A 26,181-nucleotide genomic window follows, 5' to 3' on the forward strand; every position below is an offset into this window, starting at 1 on the left:
TCGTATTTAATGAGCGACTACTATAATCCATGCATGATTATCTGCAGTTTTTACAAGTCATACCATTTTATCATCATAACAAGCCTACTTGTTATAATTTGTTGTAAGAGAGGTCCACATTATAGCCATTTAAAGAAGAAAACACTGAGGTTCAGAACAGTAAAAAAAAATCTGCCCGAGTTTTCCAGTACATGCTTACAACTGAAGGGAGGGAGCCTGTATTTGTATCCATAGTGCCAACTCAATCAAGCATATGTAACAATTGTCAGTTTGGGTATACATCCTATGTACTTAAATCTCATTTTTTCTGTTACCTCATGTTGCAAATGAGGAGACTCAAGCTCGGACAGCAAGTGTATTAACTGGCTGAAGACCACACTGCCAAGTAAGGCAGAAAAGCCCATTTTAATGCAGTTCCTTCTTACCCCACGGTGCATATTTTAGCCCAATAATCTACTACTTAGAGTACACAGGGGAGTCAGGATGCAAATACACAGCTTGCTAACTTTCTTTCCACTACCTTATGTTAAAATAGCTCAATTCTTAATTTTGCTTTTGTCTTTACTGACAGGAGAAACAAGAATCAAAACAGACTGTGAAGAATACAGCTAGCTGCTATAGAAAATAGGTTGAAATCTCATGGCTAGGATACATTATGCCTAACTCAATAAAAAAGTTTTAAGTTGAGATGACCAAAAATTCCTTCTGAGATCCTTTGAGAATCTACAGAGAATAAAATATCTGCTCCAAGAAAAGGAATGCGGTAAATGTCATCCTGATTTGCAAAAGGGAAAGGTAGGAGGGTTCCCGTGTCATAAGAAAACCAGGCTTAGGTACAAAACACGCCAGGACTAGGTGGCGCCACGGGAGGCTGTGGGGAGAGAAACAAGCAGGGGGAAGAGGGGGTGTAAATAACGAATGAGCGAACTACATGGTACACAAATGAAGGAGCTGCCAGCTCCAGGATACTTGAGGCATGGCGGCGGGAGGAAAAGGAGGGTGTGCAGGGGCAGGGCGTAATCTCAGCACGATGCCTTAAGCTCCAAAAGGCCAAGCAGGTCCCAAGTCAGAAACAAACAACCCAGGAAGGGAGCTCAGGAGAATCACACTGGGGCCGGAGACCCCACTCCTGCAAGGTGCTAGGATCCCAGGTAAGTCATCAGCAGACTAAGGGGTATGAAAAGAGGCAGGAGGCCAGCTTTACAGGTTAGCAACAAGAACGAACGGGTGTTCTGGAAAATGGCAGCTAATTGGCACCCAGAGCTTATCCCCAACATGACAGTTAACGCTCTGCTTAGTCATAGGATTACATTCAAGCACCACTCGGTGGTGTTATTGATTTTGCCAACACTCTGCCTGTCCCTTTCCTGACTGATTCAGGAACTGCGGTGAGCCCTCATGTGAATGAAGGTTGAGTTCATCAACAGACCCAGCAGAGGGAAGGTAAAGGAGGCAAAGGTTGTAGAAATGAGGCAAGGGCTGAAAACAAAGCATTAGTACATGGACTTCACTATGTATACTCAGTGTCTCGTCTCTGCAAAAACTCGGGAGACAGATGATCAATCGCATGGTTTGTTAAGTACTGAGGGTATCATTACCAATAAGGAGCAGGAGCCCCTAGAAGTTCACTAATGTCCCATGGCAGATGAATGGCATTCCTTTTTATGATAAAGTCTCATGGCCCATAAATGAGGGGGATGCTGTAAGCACACAGTCCTGGCTTTTACTCTGGCATCTGACAAAGTCTCTACACTCTCTTTATGAACAAAATTTAAAATGAAAGAAGGATGATGACATTCTAGAGTAAATTTCTAACAGGTTTAAGGATGGAATTCAAAGACTGTTGATTAATGAATCTGTGCTAAATAAAGGGAAGTCGCTAAAGGCATGCCAAAGGCCTCTATCATCAGTGCTGGCTGTTTTAACAACTTCTTCAGTCAATGACCTGAGATGAAGCCAATAGCTACTAGCACAGTTAAGAAAGTCGCAGATGTGATCGAGATGGAAGGCACGATGAATGCGGTGGATGACAGGCTCAAGATACAGAAAGACTTCAAAAGTCTGGGGAGAAATGATATTCTGCAGAAATACGTGTCAAATCCTACAGCAAATTGTACAACGAACGAGAACAAGAGAAAACATGGCTTTACATTATGCATAAAGCTAAATTAGAAATCAGTTAAAGACCACAAGTTAACACAACTTATGTTAACACAAGTTAACAGTGCCATGGAACAGCAGGAAGAGCTAATGAGACTTCTTCCCCTTTAAGAAACCTGGCGCCCGCGGAGAACCCAATTCTAAGCTGTGCTGGACTGACAAGGCTCAAGGCACTAAGTCCTGACAGAGACAGAAGCCTTCCAAAACTGACAAATGAGACAGGGTCCACAGAACTAAAGACAAAGTCTAGAACAGAGAGCATACTGACAGTGGCTCGGCTGGATCCAGAAGGCGGATGGGCATAGCTCATCCTGAGCAGGAGTTTAGAACTATGAGAAAACTTCACAAATAATCTGGATTTCTGTTTCTCTTGAGGGAAGAAAAGGAAAAAAAAAAAAAGTCTACCAATAACTGAAAGAAGAGGGGTAGCCAAAGCTCCCTTTAGTAGAACTCTGTCTACCTCCTATTATCTGACACCTGGCCACCATAGTTATTATAAATGAGCCTAGAAGCATTTGAGTTGCAACTGCTGTTCTAGGGAAAAAGAGCCAAGAGGTAAACACAAACGCTGTGGTCTAAGACCTGAACTGTTGTGTCTGAGCCAGTGAGTACTAAAGGACTATTCTGGGGAAATAAGGCCAGAGGGTACGCGGTATAGGGAAGGTCAATAAAAAAAGAACTTTCTAACAAAACCAGAATAATCTGCCCAAGTATATGGTCCTCCTTCACTAAAAAAGAATAAATGGGAGTCACCCCTTTTCAGGGTCCCAAAGGAGACTAATTCACTGGGTGAAGAACTAGAACAGACATGCAAAACATCCCTTCAAGTCTGGGTTTCTCTGATGTTTTAATCTAATGAGCTTCATTATCATCGGTACCCATCTACCATGAAGAACACACTGAGCTGGGCCATGCAAGCTTTTGGTGTACTATTTCCATGGGCTTCACTATCTGATCCTCTTGGGTACTTTAACTTACCATAAACATAGGGAAACCTTAATATTTCGTTAGTGTTGACAAGTGAGGACTACTCCTGCCCTGCAGTCATTCCAAGTTATAGTGAGGGGAATCACAAGGAGGCATCATGGCATAATGGACAGAAAACCAGAACAGGAAACTGCCTGGGGAAACTTGATAATCTTCCAAACCTCAGTGTATTTCATCTGTAAAATGGGACTAAAATTTAGCTGTGTCTATTCTAGACTGTTGTACAGACTAAATTAAACGATGCATGTAAAGATGCTCTGACAATTGTACAGTGCTATATAAATGCAAGGACCTTCCAGTACAAAAACACCACAGACTGATCACGTGTTGCTTTTTTGTCTCAAATGCATTTTGCTTCCTTGGTAGAAGAATCTGGATCAGTCTACCTATCTGCCCAACCAATGAATGCTCCATGTATCCACCTATTTACCTACCTCTCCATCTCTAACTCAAACCTCACTTTTCCAAAGCCTCTCAACCCAATATATCCAGAATTCTAAATGTATTAATTTAATTAAGGAGGAGAAATCAGGTCATCACAAAGGTGATCAACCTTTCTCCAGGAAAGGCACAGAAGATCAACTGCTTGCTAAAATAATGTTTTCAATTTTAAATTCTGCTTACTGGCTCACTAGGAGATAGATACTAATTCTTTTTTTCCCTGGTGCTCATTAATCATTGAGAAAGGAGCTACACCAGTCCATACACCAGTTGGCTCAAGTACCCATTTTTAGAGAGGAACGTCAACAACAGGAGCAAGAACACGTTACCTAAAAATTCAGTGTCATGAACATTGCCGAGTCCCACGTAAGAAGGAAGATGTGATCTATAGTTATAAAATGTAAAGTGGCAAGTCAGGAAGAATACATACCCTGAGAAGTTCCAAACAGAGAGGTGAGAGTTAATCCCTTTATGGGAATTTTAAATTGTCAGGCTGTGCTATTTCCTACTGCGAAAGCTCACCAGTATCTGACTTTCATTATTTATTGAAGGTTATTTCTGCTCTAGGCCATGCTTATTCACTTTTAACAGACCTAAGCAATGGTTCTTTAAGAATCCTTATGAAAATAGGAGTTTTCAAGCTACATAAAGTTTCACACAAACCAGAGTTATATTCACGAAATTCCTTTATAATTAAATTTTAAGCAAGAAAACTGCAGGGAGTTAGGCATTAGCATTCCTTGTTGTTTAAAATGTAATTAATGTCCAGCAATAAATTAAATAATAAATTAAACAGGTACTTGTCACTTTTAACAGGTAATAATGGGAACTAACATATATACAGAATACATTTGTTTAAAAGGTGATATAACTGTCATTGAAAGATTTTTTAACAATCAAGAGAAAATAAGATAAAGTGTCAGCAATTGAATGACAAATTCGGGCAACCACAAAAATGTGCTTACCTGTAATACAAATTTCTGATCTATGTATTTTTTGGCAATGCTGGGTTGGAATTCTTGGCTTTCCAAAAATCGTATGAAAAATTCATATACAAGCTGCAACAAACAGATTATAATTAATTTCAAATTGCACTTCACTGAGCATAGTATCAAAAACCATAAAAAGTCTGTAACACTGAAACTGACAGGGCTTAGAAAACTGAGTTTTAATATCAATTACAAGCTATGCCAGCCCTTCTTGTGGTTCACAGTCGCTTTTATGTTTTTTAACTTTTCAAATTAAAAATCTAATACAGCCAAACAAAGCAAATAGAAATTCCCCCGCAGCCTCACTACTCAGAGATAACCACTGTCAACTATTTAATGTACGAATCTCCTCATTTTTCTCTACACTTCTACAACATACCAGTGAACTATAAATATATTTTTATATAGTTTTATATAGTTTTCAAACTACTTTTACCATCTGAACAATATATTCTATACAATTTCTGTCAATAATAACTAAGCCATCTTTCTTAGTAGCTACAGAGTCCACTGTACATAATTTTTAAATGAATAATTCCATTATTCATAATCAATTTAACAATCTCCTATGCTTCGACGTTTAAATCGTTTCTCAATTACTTCTCTATCAAATTATGCCACATTGTGCATCATGTAATATACATCAGTGTGCATTTGCTCAATTATTGCATGAGGAAATATTTCTAGAAGTGGCAACGTTAGAGTAAAAGATACCCAGACATTTCAGGATTTTCAGCATTTACTGCCACATTTCCTTTCAGAAAATCTATGGCAATTTACACTCCTCTAAGCAATGGATGATGGTTTAGCAGAAAACTCTCATCTGCAAGGAATGAGAATATTCTCATCTGCAGAATCAATCTGAAATAACTGTTCTAATAAACAGAAGATCATTGTTTATGTTCTTGGCAAAATAAATCTATGTTAAAGTACACATGAGGGGGCCTGGGTGGCTCAGTCAGTTGTGCGTCCGACTTTGGCTCAGGTCATGATCTCGCGGTTCGGGAGTTTGAGCCCCACGTCAGGCTCTGTGCTGACAGCTCAGAGCCCAGAGCGTGTTTCGGATTCTGTGTCCCCCTCTCTCTCCGCCCCACCCTGCTTGTGTTCTGTCTCTCTCTGTCTTTCAAAAATGAATAAACATTAAAAAAAAAATTTTTTATTAAAAAATTTTTTTAAAAGTACACATGAGATCCTGGTGTAATATACAACAGTTCATAAAAAACAGAACTTGTAAGAGGCAGACAGACACTGTGTTGGGAGTCTAGCTCTGTCCCCTACTGTGTAGCCCTAGGCAAGTTAATTTCTCTAAAATTATGTTTCTTCAACTGAATAATGAGGATGATAATCCCTAAGACCGAATGTGATAATATATATAAAGCACTGCGCACAGTAACTAATACATATCACCATTATCACTATTACCTAAAATAGCATTCTCAGGAGTTTTTAGTCCTACTCCTTTACATTTAAAAATTGTTGAAGACTCCAAAACCTTTTGTTTATATGATAAATATGAAAAACATATATATATATATATATATATACATATATATATATATAAAGTCAGAAAAACAATGAGAAAATTTCAAATACGTATTTGTTATTTCATTTTAAAACAACACATTACACATTAACATAAATAATGTATGTTTGTGGGAAACAACCATATTTTCCAAAACCATTACTGAGAAGCATTATTTTTATTTTTGAAAGATCTATAATTGCATATTAGAAAACAGTTTAATATCTGCTTCTGTATTCAATCCATTGTGACATACTGTTTTGGTTGAAGTATGTCAACAAAATTGAGCCTCATGCAGATCTAACAGTATGAAAAAGGATGAGTATTTTCATAGTATTTTCACACAATTGTGGATATTCTTTTTTGATACTACACCAAAACTTGACAGTTGTTTCTCAAATAGGAGTTGCACTGCAGAATCTGAAACCAAAATCAATGAGTTTTTCATACTTTGCTACACTAAATTCCAACGGTCTGTCATGTACTCTGAATGGGTCTTTACCATGTATGGTTTCCTAACATCATTCACTGGAAAATACTGGTTCACTGAGTTATGCGTTTTTCAAATGGTGACAAATTTTACTAGATTGTATCAAAAAGTCACATTCCTTAATATCTCCAATTTCATCAAGAAGTCTAAGCTTTAATTAGCTATAAAGTTCAGCAGAAAGACAAGTTTTCCAAAATTCTGATTCTAAATTTTGCTGGAATGCTCTAATTTAATCAGCACTGGCGATGATTTTCTTTGTCTATTTTCAAAAAACACATCTACCAAATACCCAAGTTGGAGCAAGCACAGTTTGCTAGACATTCCTGTGGGCAAAACCGATCATCTCATGAAAAGACAGCCAGTGTAGCCTGTAGCTCAATCACACAAACGCTTTAGCACACAAGACGATCAGTATACTTAAGTATACAGTCATTGGGCTTTATGCATACTTCCTACTTTGTCACAGAGAATTTTTCTTAAAATGTGTACTCGAAAGTCAAGACTTAATGATATTTAGTTTAATAATTTTTGTTGCTTCTCCAAGAACATTCTTAATTGAAACTGGCTGTTTTTTGTCAATGCACGTCAGTGAAGACTATCTACCAAGCCAATGTGCCACAACCGCTGCGATTTGTGCTAAGGCAGCAGCAATTTGAACCACCAACGCTTTTGCAAATATGATTTCAAATGTCAACACAGTGAAAACAGCAAACAGCATAGTATTATTATAAAACCAGTTTTGACTTTGCAGGCCTGAAAATCAGGTCTCAGGGTCCCCCCAAGGGACTGCTGAGACCACTAACTTAAAAGCATCATACAGTGACCTTACCTACGACTTTAGACTTTAGCTTAACACTTAAATTAGGTATGCACATTAGGATTTTACTTTAAAGTAAAAAACTGTTTTTCTCTTTGAAATTCTGAATTTGGAAAAACTTCTTGCCCAATGACCTGAACATTATCAAATTGTACTTCTTTTTTGTTTTTAATGTTTATTTATTTTCAGAGAGAGCAAGAGAGAGAGCACGCATGCACATGAGAGCAGGGGTAGGGGAAAGATAGAGAAAGAGAGAAAAAGAGAGAGAGACAGAGACAGAGAGAATCCCAAGCAGGCTCCGTGCTCTCAGCGCAGAGCCCGATGTGGGGCTCAATCTCACAAACCGTGAGTTCATGACCTGAGCCAAAATCAAGAGTTGGATGCTTAAGCAACTGAGCCACCCAGGTGCCTCTGTCAAGCTGCACTTCTGGCATCATAATGTGACTCAGTCCCGACACCTTCTAGAAGAATTGTTCTTGTTTCATACACTAGGTTTTGCACTCTCTTTTACAAACAGAATGTCAGCCTTATTCAAATAACCATAAAAGGGGGGTTAATTCCCACAAGTGGAGAGATTCTCATCTTGCAGGCCTGACTTGTGGGCTGGCAGGACTTTCCAGCAAGATTGGCAAAACGCTCTCCCCACTCTGGTCCCTTGAAAGCAGTTATGGTTTAAAACACTTGGGTGGAAACACTTCAGACACATTTATTAATAAGCATAAATGTTCTCTACACTTACGAGACAGATTTTTACCTCAGAATCAAAAATCTCTCTTGGATTCCCAAAGGGAAAGACAGACTGGGGACTGAGAATAATTTACTTTTCAAGGTCACATAAATGAATTCTCCAAGGAACATGAGTAAAAAAACCGTAGCATTTCTATTTTTCAGTCTCAAGTGTAGAGGCGCCAAAAACAACCCTCTGATTGCAAATGGAAGTCCTGCAAAATCATATTCTACTGGAAATACACACCCAAATACAGAAAATACACAAAGAATAACCATGGTAACTGTGGGATACCAGTTTAAAAGATACCAATGCAGGTATAACGGAAAAGATCAAGTAACATACATATAGTAGAACCTTTGATATATTTAAGCTAAAAATTTGGATTTAAACATTTCTCTATTTTTAAATCTCTCCAAAGAGCCAGGATTTGTTATGAGTAATCTTGTATGGGCCACAAATTTAAATCAGACAAGATGTGTGCAGAAGCAGTCTACCCAATCAATAACCACATCTCAATGCAATTTGGTTGTTCTCTACTATTACCATATATTTGGTAATGAGCACCTTGCTTCCTTATAAAATGTGGTCCACAAGAAGAAGCACGCTGCCAAAGCTGCAGCTAATAAATGCCGGAGCTGTGTTTCGGTCAGAAAAATAGCTGAATCGATGAAAAAGTCAAATGTTAAATTTCGTGATAACTTACTATACTATAACATGCATGACTTATCACGAACAGAAAAAAGAGATTTCTTGAACCTTCAGAGAGTGCTCGTCAGTACTAAAAACCACCTATCAATGAAAATGGAAAGGTGAAGAATTTGTGGAGTCAGAATACATAAGAGAAACACAGGAATCTTGAGTACAAAGACTTCCATAAAGGAATAGTTGCTGAAGGCAACAGAGGGTGCCCACTGACTTGACCTTTACTAGGAATAAAGGCCAATTTGTGAATTTTTAAAAAAAATTGTTTAATGCTTATTTATTATTGAGAGATGGAGAGACACAGAGCGTGAGCAGGGGAGGGGTAGAGAGGGGGGAGACACAGAATCCGAAGCAGGCTCCAGGTTCTGAGGTGTCAGCACAGAGGCCGACGCGGGGCTCGAACTCACAAACTGCAAGGTCATGACCTGAGCTGCAGTCAGTCGCTTAACCAACTGAGTCACCCAGAGGCCCTGGTCAATTTGTGAATTTTAAAGGTAGGTTTCCTTTATCTGATCCAACTTAAGTCATATTTCCCCCTGAGCTAAAGAAGGGATGAGACGATTATAGGCTTGAACAGAGTGGCAACACAGATGGAGCCACACCGTTCTGGGATACAGTTTGTGACTTTACATCCAGAAGGGGACAGCTCTCACTGCTGTTCCTCACCGTTGCTTCGGTTTTCGAGTTTCAGGTGAACTAACAGTTAATGCTCCAGTAGCAATGACAGACACAGTGTAAGCTAGAGATTTTTGGTGGCAGAATTTAGTTTAATAGCTTTAGAAATTAATTTGGTCCTGTATTTTATAGAGTCATTAAGCTTAGAAAGGATTAACTGAAATACTTAAACTTTACTGTGCTTTAGGAGAAATTTATATCTTTGGTGATCACGATTTAGAGTATTCAAAAAGCTCTTGCAAATGGCCAGAGTGGTCTACTGTCTCTGGGATGCAGAGAAGACAAATTGAAGCTTTGAAGACATCTCTCTGTCTTTTCCACGGTGAGACGTGGGGCTTCCCTGAGATTATCTTGTTTGTTTTGTTTTTTAAATTTCTTCCAGACTATACTGTACTTCTGTGACTGGTGAGCATTACGAATAAGACAGGACAAGAAGTCCACCTATTCGAAAGAATTTTTTTTTTTTTTTAATTTTTGTCACCATTTGGGATGTACCAGGAAAAGCACAAATAATTTTCCAAATTTCTTAGATCGCAGATAGTATGTCTGACACCTTAAAAAAAAAATATATCAAGCAGCTAAAACAGGAAATCAGCTACACTGTTTTAACTAATTTACTCAATCCTGGCATTGATAGCAAGGATACATATGTATAACATGCCTGGGTAAGAGTTGAGAAAACAGAGCCCCTGAAAGCTCTCCTCATAACTAGGAGAAATAGCATACATATGTATCTGTAGCGACCTTGAGTTGCCAAAGCAAGACAGGGAAAGTTGCAAATCGATGTCAAAAATTCTGACAGTGGGGAAAAAAAAAACTTGTAGAATATCTCTAGGCCTCATCGTGCTGCTGCACAGTTTTCTGCTCTTTAGAAAGTCAACTAGTAGCCATGAGCACACTTCAAAGATGCGATATCGGGCTTCTGCCTCTGCGTGACTGATGTACGAGGTTCTGTTCCCTCTCTCCATCCCTTCCCTCCTGGCTGGTTGTCATCCGGCCTCTGAGGACATCCTAACTCGATGGAAAGATAGCCTTGGGGACCATTCCATTCATATTTCCTTGCTCTCTTCCTTTGAGAAACGTGGGCCTGGAGCGCGAGCAGCCAGGAGACCAGTATGGAACAGTACATACAGTACAGATGGGCCGGGTGCTGGGAGCGGAGATGCGGGGACGGCCCTGATTTGTCCCGGCACGTGCGTAGGACTGGAAAACATGGCCTTCTCAGTGCAAGAGAACAAAACTGGCCTTCACGCAAGCTTTCTATCAGCTGTTGCTCTTTCTTGCACGATGTAGCAGCTACTTCAATTCGTTTTTGCCCTTCTAGGCTACAGAAACACATCTGTGGTTATCACGAAGACAGGAGTTCAAGGTCCCCAGGATACCTGCTGCTGAAAATGAGATATAGACTCTGTGACCTAATCACATCTAACTAATAATGTGAAAACAGCTCAGCTCCTGTTGGAGGCTGCGGCAGGCAGGATCACAGAGAAGCTCTAATAAAAGAACAAGAACTGTGCAACCTGGGAGAAACCGCACTAAAGCATTACACCGAAACTTATTATTTTATTCTTTTGGCATCCTAATTATCAAGAGTGAGAAACACAGAAAGCATTCTCTAAGCTTTCAACTAATGTACTCTAATTTGATTTCAGGGTGAATAAAGGCCTTCAAGAAACTCCCATGCTAATCAGCTAATAAGTTAATGGATCTTTCTTTTATAACAAATGGTAGTTCAAAGTACCTGTAAGTGTGGCCATGATGCCTCAAGGGTAGGTTCGTCTTCTTCTGGATCAAATTCATTGCTGTCACTAGGAGGGAGAGTTCTGAATATATTGCAAGACACCTAAAAATAAACAAGCAGCAGAGTTAGCTGGAAGTACCTCCTGGGCAGCTGTATACAAGGTTTGCAGCCAGCCAAAGGGAACCCAGATGACAGATGATGGGAACACCATCAAACTGGAACGGGGACCTCTCTCCACGGGCTTTGAGGCCAAGACCACCCCTCGGCAAAGCCAGAAAGTAGTAGAGTAGCACCTCCAGCCCTCCTGAACAGTACTCCTTGCCCAGGCCCCTTTGATTTTAGACCTCCCATCAAAGCCTGCTCGTGCTTACTTACCCGGCAAGCATGCTTCTAATTCACCAATTTACACTAAGATAGAAATAACTAATGGGCTAATGGGCTTTATGTATTTCCCTTTCCAGGTTTATTCACGATTTGCAAATTAACAGTTGAACTAATGGTAAAATCCCAGGCATTTACAAAAAGCAAATCAGAAAAGATTATTTCCAAACCTAACATCCTTGAAATCATCCTTCACCTGTTCTCAGTTGGTTTACAAAGCAGTAATGATGCCCTGCATAAGCTGTATCTGTGACACAAATCTCTGTGAACTGACTAGGTATTCCGTTACCATCGGCAATTTCCAAATTAAATGCTGGTTGCTCAAAGAATGGCCAGGAGTTGATAACTATTGAAACTGGGTGATGAAGGCATGAGGACTCATTATGCCAGTCTACTATTTCTGCACATGTTCCAAGATTTCTGTAGCAAAATGCTTATTTTAAAACTGCGGCGGGCACCTGGGGTAGCTCAGTCAGTTACGTGGCCGACTTTGGCTCAGGTCATGATCCCACTGCTTGTGGGTTCTAGTCCCGTGTCAGGTCCTATGCTGCCAGCTGCCAGCTTAGAGCCTGTTTCAGATTCTGTCACTAGCTGTCTGCCCCTCCCCGGCTCAAACTCTGTCTCTTTCTCCCTCTCTCTCTAACATTAAAAAAATAATTTAAAACTGCGGCTGGTACTATTCTTGAGGTTCCTTTTTGACTTGCTTCTTGTCCCACGTAGTCATCCATCCTCTCTCAATGACCCAAACAAATTCTCAGATGTGAAGAAAAAATGGGGGGAGTGGGGAGAGGAGGGGTCAGTGGGGTAAAATGTGTACAAGGCAAGAAAGGAGACTGCACCAGAAGCCTTTGCTGGACTTTCTGTATAATGCAGAAAATACTAAATATAGCACGCTGCTCTGGAAGAGAGAAGAAGAAAGGCTTTTGGGGTCCCATTAATCCAAATGTATTTGTTTACTTAACAAATAGTTACTAAATGCCCATCATGTTCACACACTGTTCCAGGCACCAGAAAAATAACAATGAAGAAAGCAGAAAAAAGTCTGTGCCCTCTAGGAGCTTATGTTTTATTTAAACCCCTAAGTATCCCAATTTCCTCACTATGGAAACTGAGCCCAGATGTGTAAGCTATGGAAAAGAGATTTGATTTGATTTGATTTGAAGTGTTATGGGAAGCCATTAGTTGATCTTAAACAGAAATGTGACATGATTTGATTTTTGCTTTTTAAAAAATCATTCTGGTAGCTCTGTATTGAACAGACAGGAAGGGGACAAGTTAGAAGCCTCTGAAGGTGGCAAGAGATGATGATGGCTTGGACTGGGATGGTGGCAGAGAAGACAGAAATAGACCGATTCAAAATATACTCTGGAGGTAATATTTGCTGTTGGCTTGGATATATGGGGTGAAGAAAGGGAAAGAATCAAGGATGAGTCATAGATGCAAGGCCATCTACCCAAGATGGAGATGGCTGGGAAAGTGAAAGCTTTTTTTGTTTATGTGTGTGGGTGGGGAGGTCCAGAGATCCAGTTAGGAATGCGTTAAAGAAGCAATATCTAGGAGCCGATCAAACATATGAATCTGGACTTCCAAGCTGGACAGGTCAGGACTAGAGACATATAAGGACTCTTTGGCATACAGATGATATTTAAAGCCATGAGACTAATGGATCAGCGTGGAAAGGAGTAAACAGAAAGACCCTCAGGCATCCAACACTCAGAAATGAGACAGAAAAAGAACCACCAGGCAACACAAATGAAAAGGAACAGAAAGAAAGTAGGAGAAGAAAAGAACTAGTTTATAGGGTCTCAGGAGCTAAGGGTATCTCAGGAAGGACAAAGACATCAACAGCGGCAAGTGCTGCTCTGAGGTTGACTGAGATGCGCATAGAGCGGTACCTATCGGATTCGGCAGCTCTATGAAGTGGATACTATGATTATCTCCAGTTTACCACTGAGGAAGTAGGAACACAGGTGTTGAGAAGATCTGAGGTTACACTCAGTAACCAGCAGTTACAACTGAACCCAGGCTGTCAGGCTCTACCACAGTGTTCCAGAAAAGTAGGCAGACCACTTCTTTTGCTCTACTTTAGCTGAGATGACTGAAAACAATCATTCGATTATACCATTTCTGCCACAGCCAATGACAGCACGCGTAGGTCTATCGTGTTATTTTTGTCCCTTCCAATGATTATTAGGAATTCCATTTACAAAGAAACTAGTGAGTTTTCAGAAAGCCATCAACCAATGACTTCTCTGCAACCAGCCAGCCACACTGTAATCAAAAGGGCAGAGGCACCTGGGTGGCTAAGTTGGTTAAGCGTCCAACTCTGGATTTTGGCTCAGGTCATGATCTTACAGTTTGGGAGCTCAAGCCCCTTGTAGGGCTCTGTGCTGACAAATGCGGAGCCTGCTTGCAATTCTCTCCTCTCTCTGCCCCTCCCCCACTCGTGCAAGTGTGCTCTTATTCTCTCTCTCTCAAAATAAATAATATTTAAGAAAAGAGACACACAAAGGGGCAAAAAAGTCTTTCAGTTCCTTGCTTTTGAAACCATAAATTTCGAAAACTGAATTTTCATGCCAACTAAATCATTCATATTTACTGTACTCTGTAACAGTTTTTTTCCTCTTCCAAAATGTGAAAATAAGCCATAAAAGTTAAAAAGCGAGTGGGCCTCTGTATAGTAAAAACTAAAAGGACACAGAAACTTCTGCTCCTTTATACTCTTGGACATATACACTCTCTTAAAGTGCCCACCACGTGCTGCAGCAATTGTTTACATAACTGTCTGTCTCTCTCCCCTAATGAAGACTATGCAATGTCACGTTCATATTTGTTTTCCCAGCACATACAAGGCATCCAGTAAATGTTCACAAAATAAAAACTTGGACACATTTTGGTTTTGTGTATTTTGGTTTTGCTTTTTAAAATTTCAATTTAAAGTTTTCTGAGTAATTTAAATAAATCTAGGTTATTTAACTTAAAATGGTTAACTCTGCACAGAGTGCATCTAAACCTCTAATTTGGTCAAAGCTTCATCTCTCAATTATCACATCAAAAGAATGTCAGGTATGGAAATAATCCAAACACTGAGTGGTGTTAGAGGCATGCACATCTCACTTAGCTACACACTGCTGTTTCTTCAGATTTGCCTTCCTTATAATGCTTTATTCAGTTTACTTCTAAATATTCACCACATGAATAATGAGGAAGCACAGATCAAACGGGCTGGACAATTACAAGCTGACTCAGTTGGTTAAGTAGTTTGCTAGCAGATTTGGAAAGAATGTCAAAGCATATCAAGTGTCACGGAAATGGCCAAGCTTTTGACCCAGGCTGGCACTGTGCTTAATAAAAATGTCATGAATGGATGAACCATTGCTCTCATCCTTGAGAATCTATTGTGAAAAACTAATCCAAGACAAGTCTGAAAAATCTACTTTTTAAAAAGTATTTTCTACATTTTTTTAATGTTTATTTATTTTTAAGAAAGAAAGAGCATGTGCTGGGAATGGGGGGCAGAAAGAGAGGGAGACAGAGAATCCAAAGCAGGCTCCATGCCAACAGCAGAGAGCCCGATGCTGCGCTCGAACTCACGAACTGTGAGATCACAACCTGAGCCAAAGTCAGACGCTCAACTGACTGAGCCACCCAGGCACTCCTGAAAAAACCACTTAAAGTAGTCATTTACAACATTCTACAAAAAGTGTAAAATTAGAAATAATCTGGGGCGCCTGGGTGGCGCAGTCGGTTAAGCGTCCGACTTCAGCCAGGTCACGATCTCATGGTCCGTGAGTTCGAGCCCCGCGTCAGGCTCTGGGCCGATGGCTCGGAGCCTGGAGCCTGTTTCCAATTCTGTGTCTCCCTCTCTCTCTGCCCCTCCCCCGTTCATGCTCTGTCTCTCTCTGTCCCAAAAATAAATAAAAAACGTTGAAAAAAAAATTTTTAAAAAAAGAAATAATCTTTATGTCCAACATCCAAGAGGTACATCAACTCAGAATACTGTGCAGCATTAAAGATGATGGCTATACAGAAGCACAAAGAAATGTTTCTAAATAAAGATTTAGGGGGAAGACAACTGAAAATGATGAGACTTTAACCATACAGGATAGAAATGCATATCTAAAGGAAAATTTTAAAAAGCTGTAGTAAAGCAAGAGGAATATGGATGATAAACTAGGTAGTTGCTGTCATTCCTCTTGAGGCACACGAAATAATTCCTAAATCTATAAAAGTAAGAGACATACGGTATATAAGTCATGCCTTTAATTTCAATATGAAAACGGGCTCTTGAATTTGTTTGAATGAGATTATTACTGTCAGGAGAGAGTTAAAAATCAGAGCTTCCTACAATGCCTAGAGCCTAGTTCAGGAACGAATGGTTAAAAAACTCAATGAATGGACCAGTGTAACTATACGGTTGAACTCCAAAATCGGGAGTTTAAAACTGGTTTATCCACAGCGAGAAGTGGGGAAGGGGAGGTGGTCCTCCAAATCCCCTGACTTTGCCGCAACATTTAATATGTGTGAGTCCGAGCTAGGAAAAGATCTAGTTGCCCTGGTCCTATTTTCAAAAGATTTCCAAGATCGAAAAATGGTTAAAAACCAATATCCAGGGGCTCAGTCGGTTGAGTGTCCGACTCGATTTGGGCTCGGGTCATGATCTCACAGTTCCGGAGTCTGAGCCCCGTATGTGAGTCTGCACTGGCAGGCTAACGGCACAGTGCCTTCTTCAGGTCCACCGTCTTCTTCTCTCTCTGCCCCTCCCCACCCCATGCTCTTTCTCAAAAAATAAACATTAGGGGCGCCTGGGTGGCGCAGTCGGTTAAGTGTCCGACTTCAGCCAGGTCACGATCTCACGGTCCGTGAGTTCGAGCCCCGCGTCAGGCTCTGGGCCGATGGCTCGGAGCCTGGAGCCTGTTTCCGATTCTGTGTCTCCCTCTCTCTCTGCCCCTCCCCCGTTCATGCTCTGTCTCTCTCTGTCCCAAAAATAAATAAAAAACGTTGAAAAAAAAATTAAAAAAAAATAAATAAATAAACATTAAAAAAAAAAAAAAACACTATCCAACATGGTAAATTTGCTTCCATTAAATCTTTTTTTATCACTGACAGCCACTTCTGATTTCTAGCCCAGGTTTTAAAGGGATTACTAAATAGGTAACGTTATTAAATAGCCAACAGCAGGTTTACGCTTATGCAAACATGTCATGACCACAAGTAGCCACGGGCAACACTCCCCACCACAGACCAATTTTGTGGAGTCTATGTGGCTACACTGAAATGCAACATGGTATTGTAAACTCTCGAAAACTGTCTCTATTATGTATTTAAATGCATGAGGCTCTAGTCATAGGCTGTCTATTTTATTTATTCAGGAATGGGTTCTCCAAAATGAACAAAAGAAATTTTTACAGTACATTACAAGGATTTGGTTTCCAACTATTTTATTTTAATCTACACTGGTATCAATGTGAAGAAAAAGAAGTTTAAGAAATAAGTGTCTTTGAGGTATAATCTGATTCGCTTTCATTCCAAAGGCATTATAATACAATAAATGTTGAATATTGGAATCGAGCTACAAGTTTGAAGGCACTGGGCTGGCCTCTAGAAAATGGCTATAAGGACAGAAAGCAAGGCTGAGGGAAGAGGAGAAACACGTATTAAAATCTAAATAACCCCTCCTTAAAGATAGAAAATTTAGGATTAGGAATTCCATGTTGCTTCTAGAATTCAATCATGTTAGAGACTCTCTCTCATCCAGCTCCCTCCTCTTACCAATAAGAAAATAGCCTGTGAGTTTTGCAAGGTAACACAGCACCATGATACGCACAGATGGTTCTCGGGGTCCTTTCTCTGGCGCACCACCTCCACCCCATCCTTGAAGACCATGCATGGACCTGACTTCTTCGTCTCTTTCTCTTTCTCCTCTGATTCCCCCACCACATTTCTTTCTATCAGTTTTTTGACTTCTCATCTCTCTTTTCCCATTATCTCCCTCCAGTGGCCCTCAATGGCAACCACGGACACCGTTTCACTGTCTCCCCCCACCGCCGTGAACATTCAGAACTATGTTGACCTTTCTCAGCATTAGAAGAAAAACAGAACAATCTCTTCAGCCTCACCGTCTGGTTCAGACCTCCATCTTCAAACGTCCTGATTACTGACTGCCAAGTTTTCTCTCCGGTGCTCCTATTCCTCACATCCCTTCTTCTCATCTCCCCGAGCTAGAGTTCCACATGTTGTATGGGACGTACTTAGACTAAAAAAAGTATTCATTGTTTATCTGAAATTCGAATTGAACTAGGTGCCCTGTGTCTTTATTTGCTAAAACTGACAACTCTAAAATAACACTAATATTAAGAAAGAACCCATACTGGATACAACTCAGTTGTGAACCGGTGAGCACCTGCACCATAGCACCCGGGGAGGGATGGGGGGTGAAGGAGGGGGATAGTGCCTCAGGCCAGGCCTGGCACCAATAGCTGCCTGCTCTGGGGGACTAGCTGCTCTCTTCTTTTTCAACTCTTTAGTTTACTGCTGATTACCATTAACTATAGTGCAAAAATAAGTAAATCTCAACATCTTGGCCAAATGTGAAAGAGACAACAGGATCCTAAATGCCTGGCCCCATAAGTAAAGAAGAAGTGTCTAGGCATATTTTAATCAGGTTTTGATTAAACAAACATCTTACTGTTTCTTGACTTACAATATCAAAATCAACTCTTAATATTTTTAAATAGTTATTTAAGCTACTGCAGGAAAAAAAAAAAACAAAAAAAAACCCTCACTTTCCTGAATCTCTTGATCTCCATGGAAATGCTACTACTAATTTTACACCTTGATTTTGGTTGACATTTTGCTGTTGTTTAAGGAAAATGACTAGCACATTACAAAAGAACAGAATGTGGATAGCACCTGTGAGCTACTCACTATTAAATATCTGCCAAGATTATCAATGAACAAAACAAAGGTAAGAACAATATAGTGAATTATTTAAAAAAAAAAAAACACAAAACTAATGAATACTTTCGGTTCCCTTTAGTTATGCATTTGTGAGCACCATTTGCACCGAAGGTCTGGGTAAAATCAGACATATAATGCACTCGGAAAACCACCTGTAACTACAGTATAACAAAACAACTTAAATCATCTTGCCTCTGTTTTACAATACTACTTTCTAGATGAGTAGGTTATCATCTTGGGTAAATGCAGATGAACTAGTCGACCTCATGAACATTTCTCCCTCTTTTATCTGTGACACTGTAATTTCATGCAATATTGCAAGTATACTGACTATAAATACAAAAATAATGACATCACAGCTATAAAATGAATTTTCTTGAAATTTCATCTACAAAGTAGATTTTGTAACAAAAAAAAAAAGGACAATACAAATGATGTTAAATAGAGAACATCCAAGCAAATTGAAAAGTGCCATTATTCCTCTAGCACTATTTGTATTAAGATCTTATGCAAGTAACCATTTCAATGATATCCCTCAGTTTTTTTTTATCCAGTTCATCCATTCGTTAATTCTATAATCCATCATGTATTGAAAAGAAACAAAATCATTTACTCAAGCATTTAGAACCAGAGGGAAGCCCCAGTAAATGCAATGTTGAAACTATGTCAGCATGCATTATTCTCATAGTATTTTGTGTTAGTCCAAAGTAAATGTATCAAATAAACATGATGAAACATATAAAAGTAAGCAAAAGTTACTTTAAATCTCTAAATCAGACATTTGTACAGAGAAGACAATTTCCAAACACACTAGAATTAGTATTACATATTCAAACTCTAAGAAAAAGAACTAAAATCCTAACAGATATGTCTAGATACTTTGCTATGCTATTTATGTTTTAGAACATAAAAGTAATAAATGTTAAACACACATATAATGTCAAGGTACCTTTGGTAACACCAAATTTAAGAATTCTTAACAGTCCCAGTGATAAAGAATGTTTCAAATCTGACTCTCGGACCCTTTTTTTTTTTAATTTTTTTTTTTTAACATTGGTTCATTTTTGAGAGACAGAGCACAAGTGGGGAAGGGGCGGAGAGAGAGGGAGACACAGAATCTGAAGCAGGCTCCAGGCTCTGAGCCGTCAGCACAGAGCCTGACATGGGGCTCAAATTCACGAACCGTGAGATCATGACCTGAGCCGAAGTCGGACGCTCAACCGACTGAGCCACCCAGGCGCCCCATCAAATCTCTCAGCCCCTTGTAAAGTAATTATAAATAATTATTGATATATAAAACCAGGAGAAAACTCCCAACATTTTGTAATTATGCTCAAGAAACTTAGAGCAGATATACATCTTTTAAGCTTGTACTTTGATTAAGAAACAAATGGCAAAATTTTAAAACTTTCAATTAGCACTTAATTTAACTCACTGGCAATTTGTTCAACCGGTAATCTGTTTCTAAAGCCAAACCGTGTCTTTTAATTATCGTAATAAGTTTACTGTAGTTGCCACTAGTCTCTTTTTAAACCTCGCCATCGCCATCGATGTGAATGAACACAGCTGTTTAAAAGTTATCTGAACACGTGAAACCATTAAAATCCCTTATTCTAACATAAGGACACGTCCTTAGCACTAAATCTAAAGAGAAATTTAACGAAATCAGTATGACAACTTCTTACGTTATGAGCCATCCACTGCAGGTCTACCTTTATTCTCTAACGCACTAAATACATAACTGTCACTACTATGTAATATTATCAATATAATTAAAAATTTCAGGCAAGAACTTCCAGAAGTTATTATTACAAACACGTTCACTTGAGTTAAATACAATTCCTTGAGGCAAAAGAATCGCCACAATGCTCTTGTTTGTCACAAAGCAGAGGTTCCGGCAACCCAAGGAGGATGAAAACATTGTGATACACAGGTATGGTCAAGCTACTCCACCAAGGGTGCCCACATTTTTATCGTAAAACCACCTTTCTGGACATCGCTCTATACTGAGGAGAAGACAGTCACTGAACCAGAACTAAAGACAGTGTACACTGTTTTACATGTGATTAGGAAACATGCACTTGTGACAGCTGATCTGTTTTACAACATCCGGAAATCCAGAAGAGGATTTAAACGATTTCTAAAGTTGATGGTTTCAACCTTATTACTGTTGCACATTCAATCTGTATGAGCCGGGCTTTCTAGGACATAGGCACTGTTCTATGATAACTGATTTCTGAAATGAGGCAGAAGGAACATCTTAAAATGACAAAAGCAGCTTAGCAGTCCTTTGGAGAAAGGGAGTAACAAACAAAACAAGAAGTTTAAGAACTTATGTTGCCCAATTAGAATTTTAAAACATCAAGTCAAATCTGAAAGACAAGATTAAAGTCATAGAAATCTTGGGCATGTGCTATTTTCCTAATTCACAAAGATGTCATTTTTATTTATATTTCCTTTAGCAAGTATTTCTTTCAAAATCTACTAGGTATGCACACCGTTTAGATTTACACAGACTAAAATAATCCGTTTTCATTGTCGTTATTACTGCTGCTGCCGCTGCGGTTGGTTCCGCTGATAACTGTTATCATCAACTGGTATAACTGTATTTAACAAAAACTGATTGTTTCTGAAAATAATTGGATCCCTTTAGATGTTCAGTTTCTAAAAGGATTAGAGCACTGACAACTGTATGGAAGAAAAGAATCTGTCCATGAGATCAAGAACAGAGAATCAATAGAATCTGAGTACAGATCCAAGTACATACAAGGTAGTTTTGAGGAGTACATCAACATTTAGTTAGAAGGAGACAAACGGGAGAAAAATGTGTGAAAGAAAGTACTCTGTCTTCCGTTCCACTCTCTTTCACCTACTGTACGCCCATCAGATGAGAAAGTGCCACAGGGGCAGGGAAAGAGATGGGGTGAGCGCAGGGTAAGGATGCAAGGGAAAGATGGAAGGCATCTGAGTTGAGTCCCGTCCGTGTACATTTATATAAAGTTCAAAATCATACAAAACTAATTAATAGTATTAACGCCAGGGCAGTGTCAGGAGAGATGATTCAAACCCAGAAAGTCTGTGCCTTTATGACAGTGCCGCATCCAGGCGTATTTAAAATGGGAGCTCTGTATGAGACAGTGGCACTGAGTGACAGAGTAGTGGGCTTGTGGGCAGACTGGCTGGGCCACGTCCTTACCACCATCCCCCTAAGAACTCTCCTTTAGCTGGTGCCTTTAGGTCTTTCCTTTGAGCTTATTTGATTCTCCAAAGAAGAAACATCCCTCTCCTGATTACAGGCATAAGGGATCTGAGCGCTGAGTGGTAAGAGGGTTGAGGATCTTCCCATTCAACGTGCTCCACTACTTTCAGAAAGGCGCCTGCTGTTGTCAGCAGTGCCTGGTGTCCATGAGCCCAGCTTCCCTCCAGTGTAGCCTCTCCAGAGAGAAAACCTTCCGTCTTTTCGCTGCCTGGTTTGGGGGGAGTGAGGTGGCATCAGGAGTTCTGACTACTGCTTACACAGACTTTCCACCAAGGCTCCTCTTCTGGCCTCTGTGCACCTTTACTTTTAGAAAGGCATCTTTCTGAAGCTTCCCGCAGTTAATGTGGTGTGAGTGGGCTTCTTCCAGACTCTCCCTGCTGCTGCTTACGGCTCCGCTTTTTCTCATCTGCCAACGCAGTGACCACCAGTTCATGTGCTTGCTAGTTCCCAAGATGCTGACTCTGAGATCTCCTCTCCATTTTGCTTTGTTTTTGTGGGTTTTATTTCTTTTCAGTAATCTGTCTGATCTCGGGGGGTAAAAGTAAATAAATACATGCATGCGTTCAAGTCTCCCCATTTAACTCAAAAGTTAGCAATTATTTCCTATTAAATTACTTCTTCCATTCTCCAGTAGCTTCTACTAATTCAAGTAATTCAATTTCCTTATGCAAACATGTCAATCCCTTTTAGTGGGAAAGAATCCAGCAGAACCACCAGAAAACCAAATGGCCGCTGTGCCAACCTGATAAAAGTGATACTCCCACTACAGTTCTCTTTCTCAGAATTAGCACCAACCATGTTAACAGGTCTTAGTGTGAAGCAAAATAGAAAGTAAAGCACATTCTGGATCTTGAGACTGTGAATACAGAAGTTAAACGAATGTCTCAAAGTCATCACTTCACCCAATGAACAACACAAATCCTTACAAAAAAAAAAAAAAAAAGTCAGCATTAGAACTCAAGGTAGAGCAAAGCTGAATTTATGGCATGATGCTCTTCTCTCAATACTCAGTCCTCTGTCCCCTCTTCTATGACTTCTGTTTCCAAGGCACTAGGATGTCCTTAATTCTGTTTTTTCCAGCTATATACAGAGCAGTTCTGTCATCTCCCTCAATCTCAAATTCAATCTGGTCAAAACCAATCTCATCCTCACTGACCTCCACTTCCCTCTAGAAGAGAAGTCTCTTCTCACCTTCCTCATTCGGTCTAAGCCTTTAGAACTTCCTTTAACTCTTCCTCTCCTGTATCTATCTGCTTTACTAAAGCAGCTTATCAACAGGTCATTTGATTTATGCCTTCACAATATCTCTTTGGTGCTAACGGTGATATTATATTTAATAGTGGAAATTTGGAAATAGTTTTGATGTCCCAAAATAGTCAAGCAGACAATCATATATCCCCATAATGGAACATTATGGCAGCCATTAGAATGATGCTTTTAAATTTAGTTAATTACGTGAAAGCATGTTTATATCCCAATGCTGAAGAAAAAAATTTACTTCAAATTATACATATAGTAACATAAGAAATTACATAATAAGATTAGGATGAAATAATTTATTTTTTTTTCCCTTAGGGGGAAAAATGTTTAATACAGAGAAACAGGAAAGGAACACAAGGAGATTTTCCAGAGTGATGGCCGTGTTCTAGATCTGGAGTTACGGCTGTATGAGTACAGAGAATTATTAAATTCATTGAAGATTCACTGCCTAAGATCTGTTCTTAAAATCTGTGTTGATGTTAAGTATATCTGGATTTTTTTTTTTTTAATTTAAGGGAAAGCCTCATTTAAAAACCAGGCTAGGAGGAAACTGGCTAAAATGTGAACACTGATTGCATTTAAATAATGAGACTATAGATAATCTTTTTTCTTTGGTTTCAAGTTTTCTTTGATGAGCACAGGAGAAAATACAGGAGGATGGGGAGTTCTTTATATATTCTCTCCACTTCCTCTTTCTTTGTCACCATCTGACTACGGTAGGACAACAGCCCTCTGCCATCAGCCATCCTGGGTTAAATCTGCCAGCCTTACACCCCCTGAAAGGAGCTGGCAGAAGGGTACAGACTTCCTAGGTGGGGGCTGGAGAAAGGAAACTAGTATCATGTACATTTCACCTCCCATTCAAAAACCTTATTAGCAGCTCTCTGCTTGCAGTGTCTAAGATTAAGTCTAACCTCCTTTACTTGGCTTGCCAAGACCTCCGTAATCTAGACCCATCCCCGCCTCTCCCCCTATTGCTCACAAATTCCAACCATGAAACCCTCCACTCCCATCAGGCTTCTATTTCGAGACTAAACTCTGCTCAAAATAAGAGGCAGCTTTTTACCTGCTGAAGTGGTGACGGTAATGTTAAATTAATTCTCTCTAGTCTGTTAGCCCCACACAAAATCATCACAGGGAAATGGTATTTCACACACAGAGACAACTACATTACACTGTCTCCAAAACTGGAAATGTAGCAGTGGATCCAAAAGTGAAGACTGTTGATATTAAATCTTAGAATCCAAAAATAGAGGTGTAAACACTGCAACAGCCCTAGCACAGAGCAGGCCCTCGTACTGGCGGGCGCTTGCAGTCGAGTGCGCACGCCCCACACAGAGGCCAGCCATGCAACAGCAGGGTTCTACCACGTGTTCCTGTGCATGGACTTTGGGTCCTCAATCCTAGAGAAGTACTAAAACTGCTAAATTAAGTGGTTTCTGGAAAATCCAAAGTGCACAAGTTAATAAAACAGTAACAACGTGGGGCTTTTTTGAGGACACGTATATTCTAACATCTGCTTTGAACACTCGGTTCAAAATCAGCTAATGCTAAAAGAAAAATTAAACTCTGAATTTTAAAAACACACAAAGCACTTGAGGCTTCTGAGGTATGTTTCCGGCTATTGAGTATGTGTTCTTACTTGAAATCACTAAAAATAAACAGGAAGCTGCCCACGCTATCACTGTCCCTTACTCTGGTTTGTCTCTCGGTCTCTGTGACCCTTCGTTAGTAAAACAAACCTTGAGCTAGCTGGTGAGTTATGAAAACAAAAACGCACCTGAACACATGATCACAGATTAACATCACTCTTTACCCACACACTTCATAACGAATTGAGTAAGATCAGCCACCAAGGGAGGGCAAGGCAGACAACCATCCCTCACCCGCCTCACGGAGGCATGCTGGCCTCATCTTGGAGGGGAGGCTGGAGTGTGGGTGTAAGTGCCTCAGAAAGAAACCAAGAAAGGGCTCTCGGGACAGGAACTGCCCACCAACCCTGTTAGCTTCCGTTTTAAATGTGTATTTATAGATCATTGCCTTCTGATTATTTTACCCCTCAAATTACTCCTCCTACTTTCCAGAACAGGGCACACAACAGGCTCCCCAGTTTGTACCTGATGGACAGCACAAACACACACTCAATTTTCTAGCACCTTCTCTATTGTCTAAACTCAACAAATACTTCTAGAGAAAAGGCCAAAAGTCCCCACAAAAGGAAGAGGGCTGCATTACTCCAGAGTGTTCTACCCTATTCTCATAAAGGCCTTACCTTCTTCAGGAAAGGAAATTCCACAGTATTTCAAAGCAGCCCATTTAGCAAGTACCTAACACTATCTGCCCAGCCCCCACTCCCTGTCTGATACCTACATCTCTGAAGAGTGAAGAGACATTATATTCTCCAACATGGCTTGCTTATCCATTTTATTAAAAGATAAACTTGCTTTCCAACTCACCAAATTGTTACAACCAGTCCTATTTTTATCCTGAAACATCCCAAACATCCTCTCCTCCACGTGTCACCCCTGCCTTCCTGGCAATGCTGCTCCTTGCCCAGGACCTGCTGCTGCCCGAGGCTCTGGTCTTTCTAGTTTTCCCTTCACTGCTCAGCAAATCCCCACCTCTCTCTATTCATTCCTGAAACTGCATTTTAACTCTAGAAGTCCCTTATCTTATCCTCATTTTCCAGAGGCAACTTCCTCCACAGAAGTCACTGGAAAGCGTATTTCTTCTTGTTTTCACCTACAGATCAAGTTTGGCTTTTAATATTGGTCAGAAGCCAGCTACCTCCTGGAAATGACCTGCTTGTTGTTTTCTTGCCAAATTCTTGCCTCAGGCATTACCGTCTCAGAGAATTCCACATTGAGGACACTCATTTTCTCTGTTTTTTCCTGCTCATAATGCATCACTGGGGTATAACCAGCTTTCTCTTTAGAGAATCAGTGAATAAGTCCCTTCCTCTCTCACTTCTGGCCTCAGTAGAGAGACAGCTGAACTACATAAACTAACAGCAAGTGCTAGAATTATCCAAGACCTACTTACATAGAAACCACAGGCAACAATTTCC

At 40.0% G+C, this 26,181-nt stretch overlaps 1 protein-coding gene across 3 annotated transcripts in view; it reads right to left on the minus strand.

Moving 5' to 3' along the window:
- PPP2R5E (protein phosphatase 2 regulatory subunit B'epsilon) overlaps positions 1-26,181 on the minus strand; it is a 151,129-nt gene that overhangs the window by 32,573 nt on the left and 92,375 nt on the right. For all 3 annotated transcript variants that reach the window (XM_058739270.1, XM_058739269.1, XM_058739268.1), the window contains exons 4-5: positions 11,255-11,356; positions 4,554-4,646 (exon numbers count right to left, since the gene is read on the minus strand). In XM_058739270.1, the coding sequence (XP_058595253.1) occupies positions 4,554-4,646; positions 11,255-11,356 (195 nt within the window). The remainder of the gene's footprint in view (positions 1-4,553; positions 4,647-11,254; positions 11,357-26,181) is intronic.

Source organism: Neofelis nebulosa, chromosome 7 (assembly GCF_028018385.1).
Source record: "Neofelis nebulosa isolate mNeoNeb1 chromosome 7, mNeoNeb1.pri, whole genome shotgun sequence".
NCBI classification, from domain to species: domain Eukaryota; kingdom Metazoa; phylum Chordata; class Mammalia; order Carnivora; family Felidae; genus Neofelis; species Neofelis nebulosa.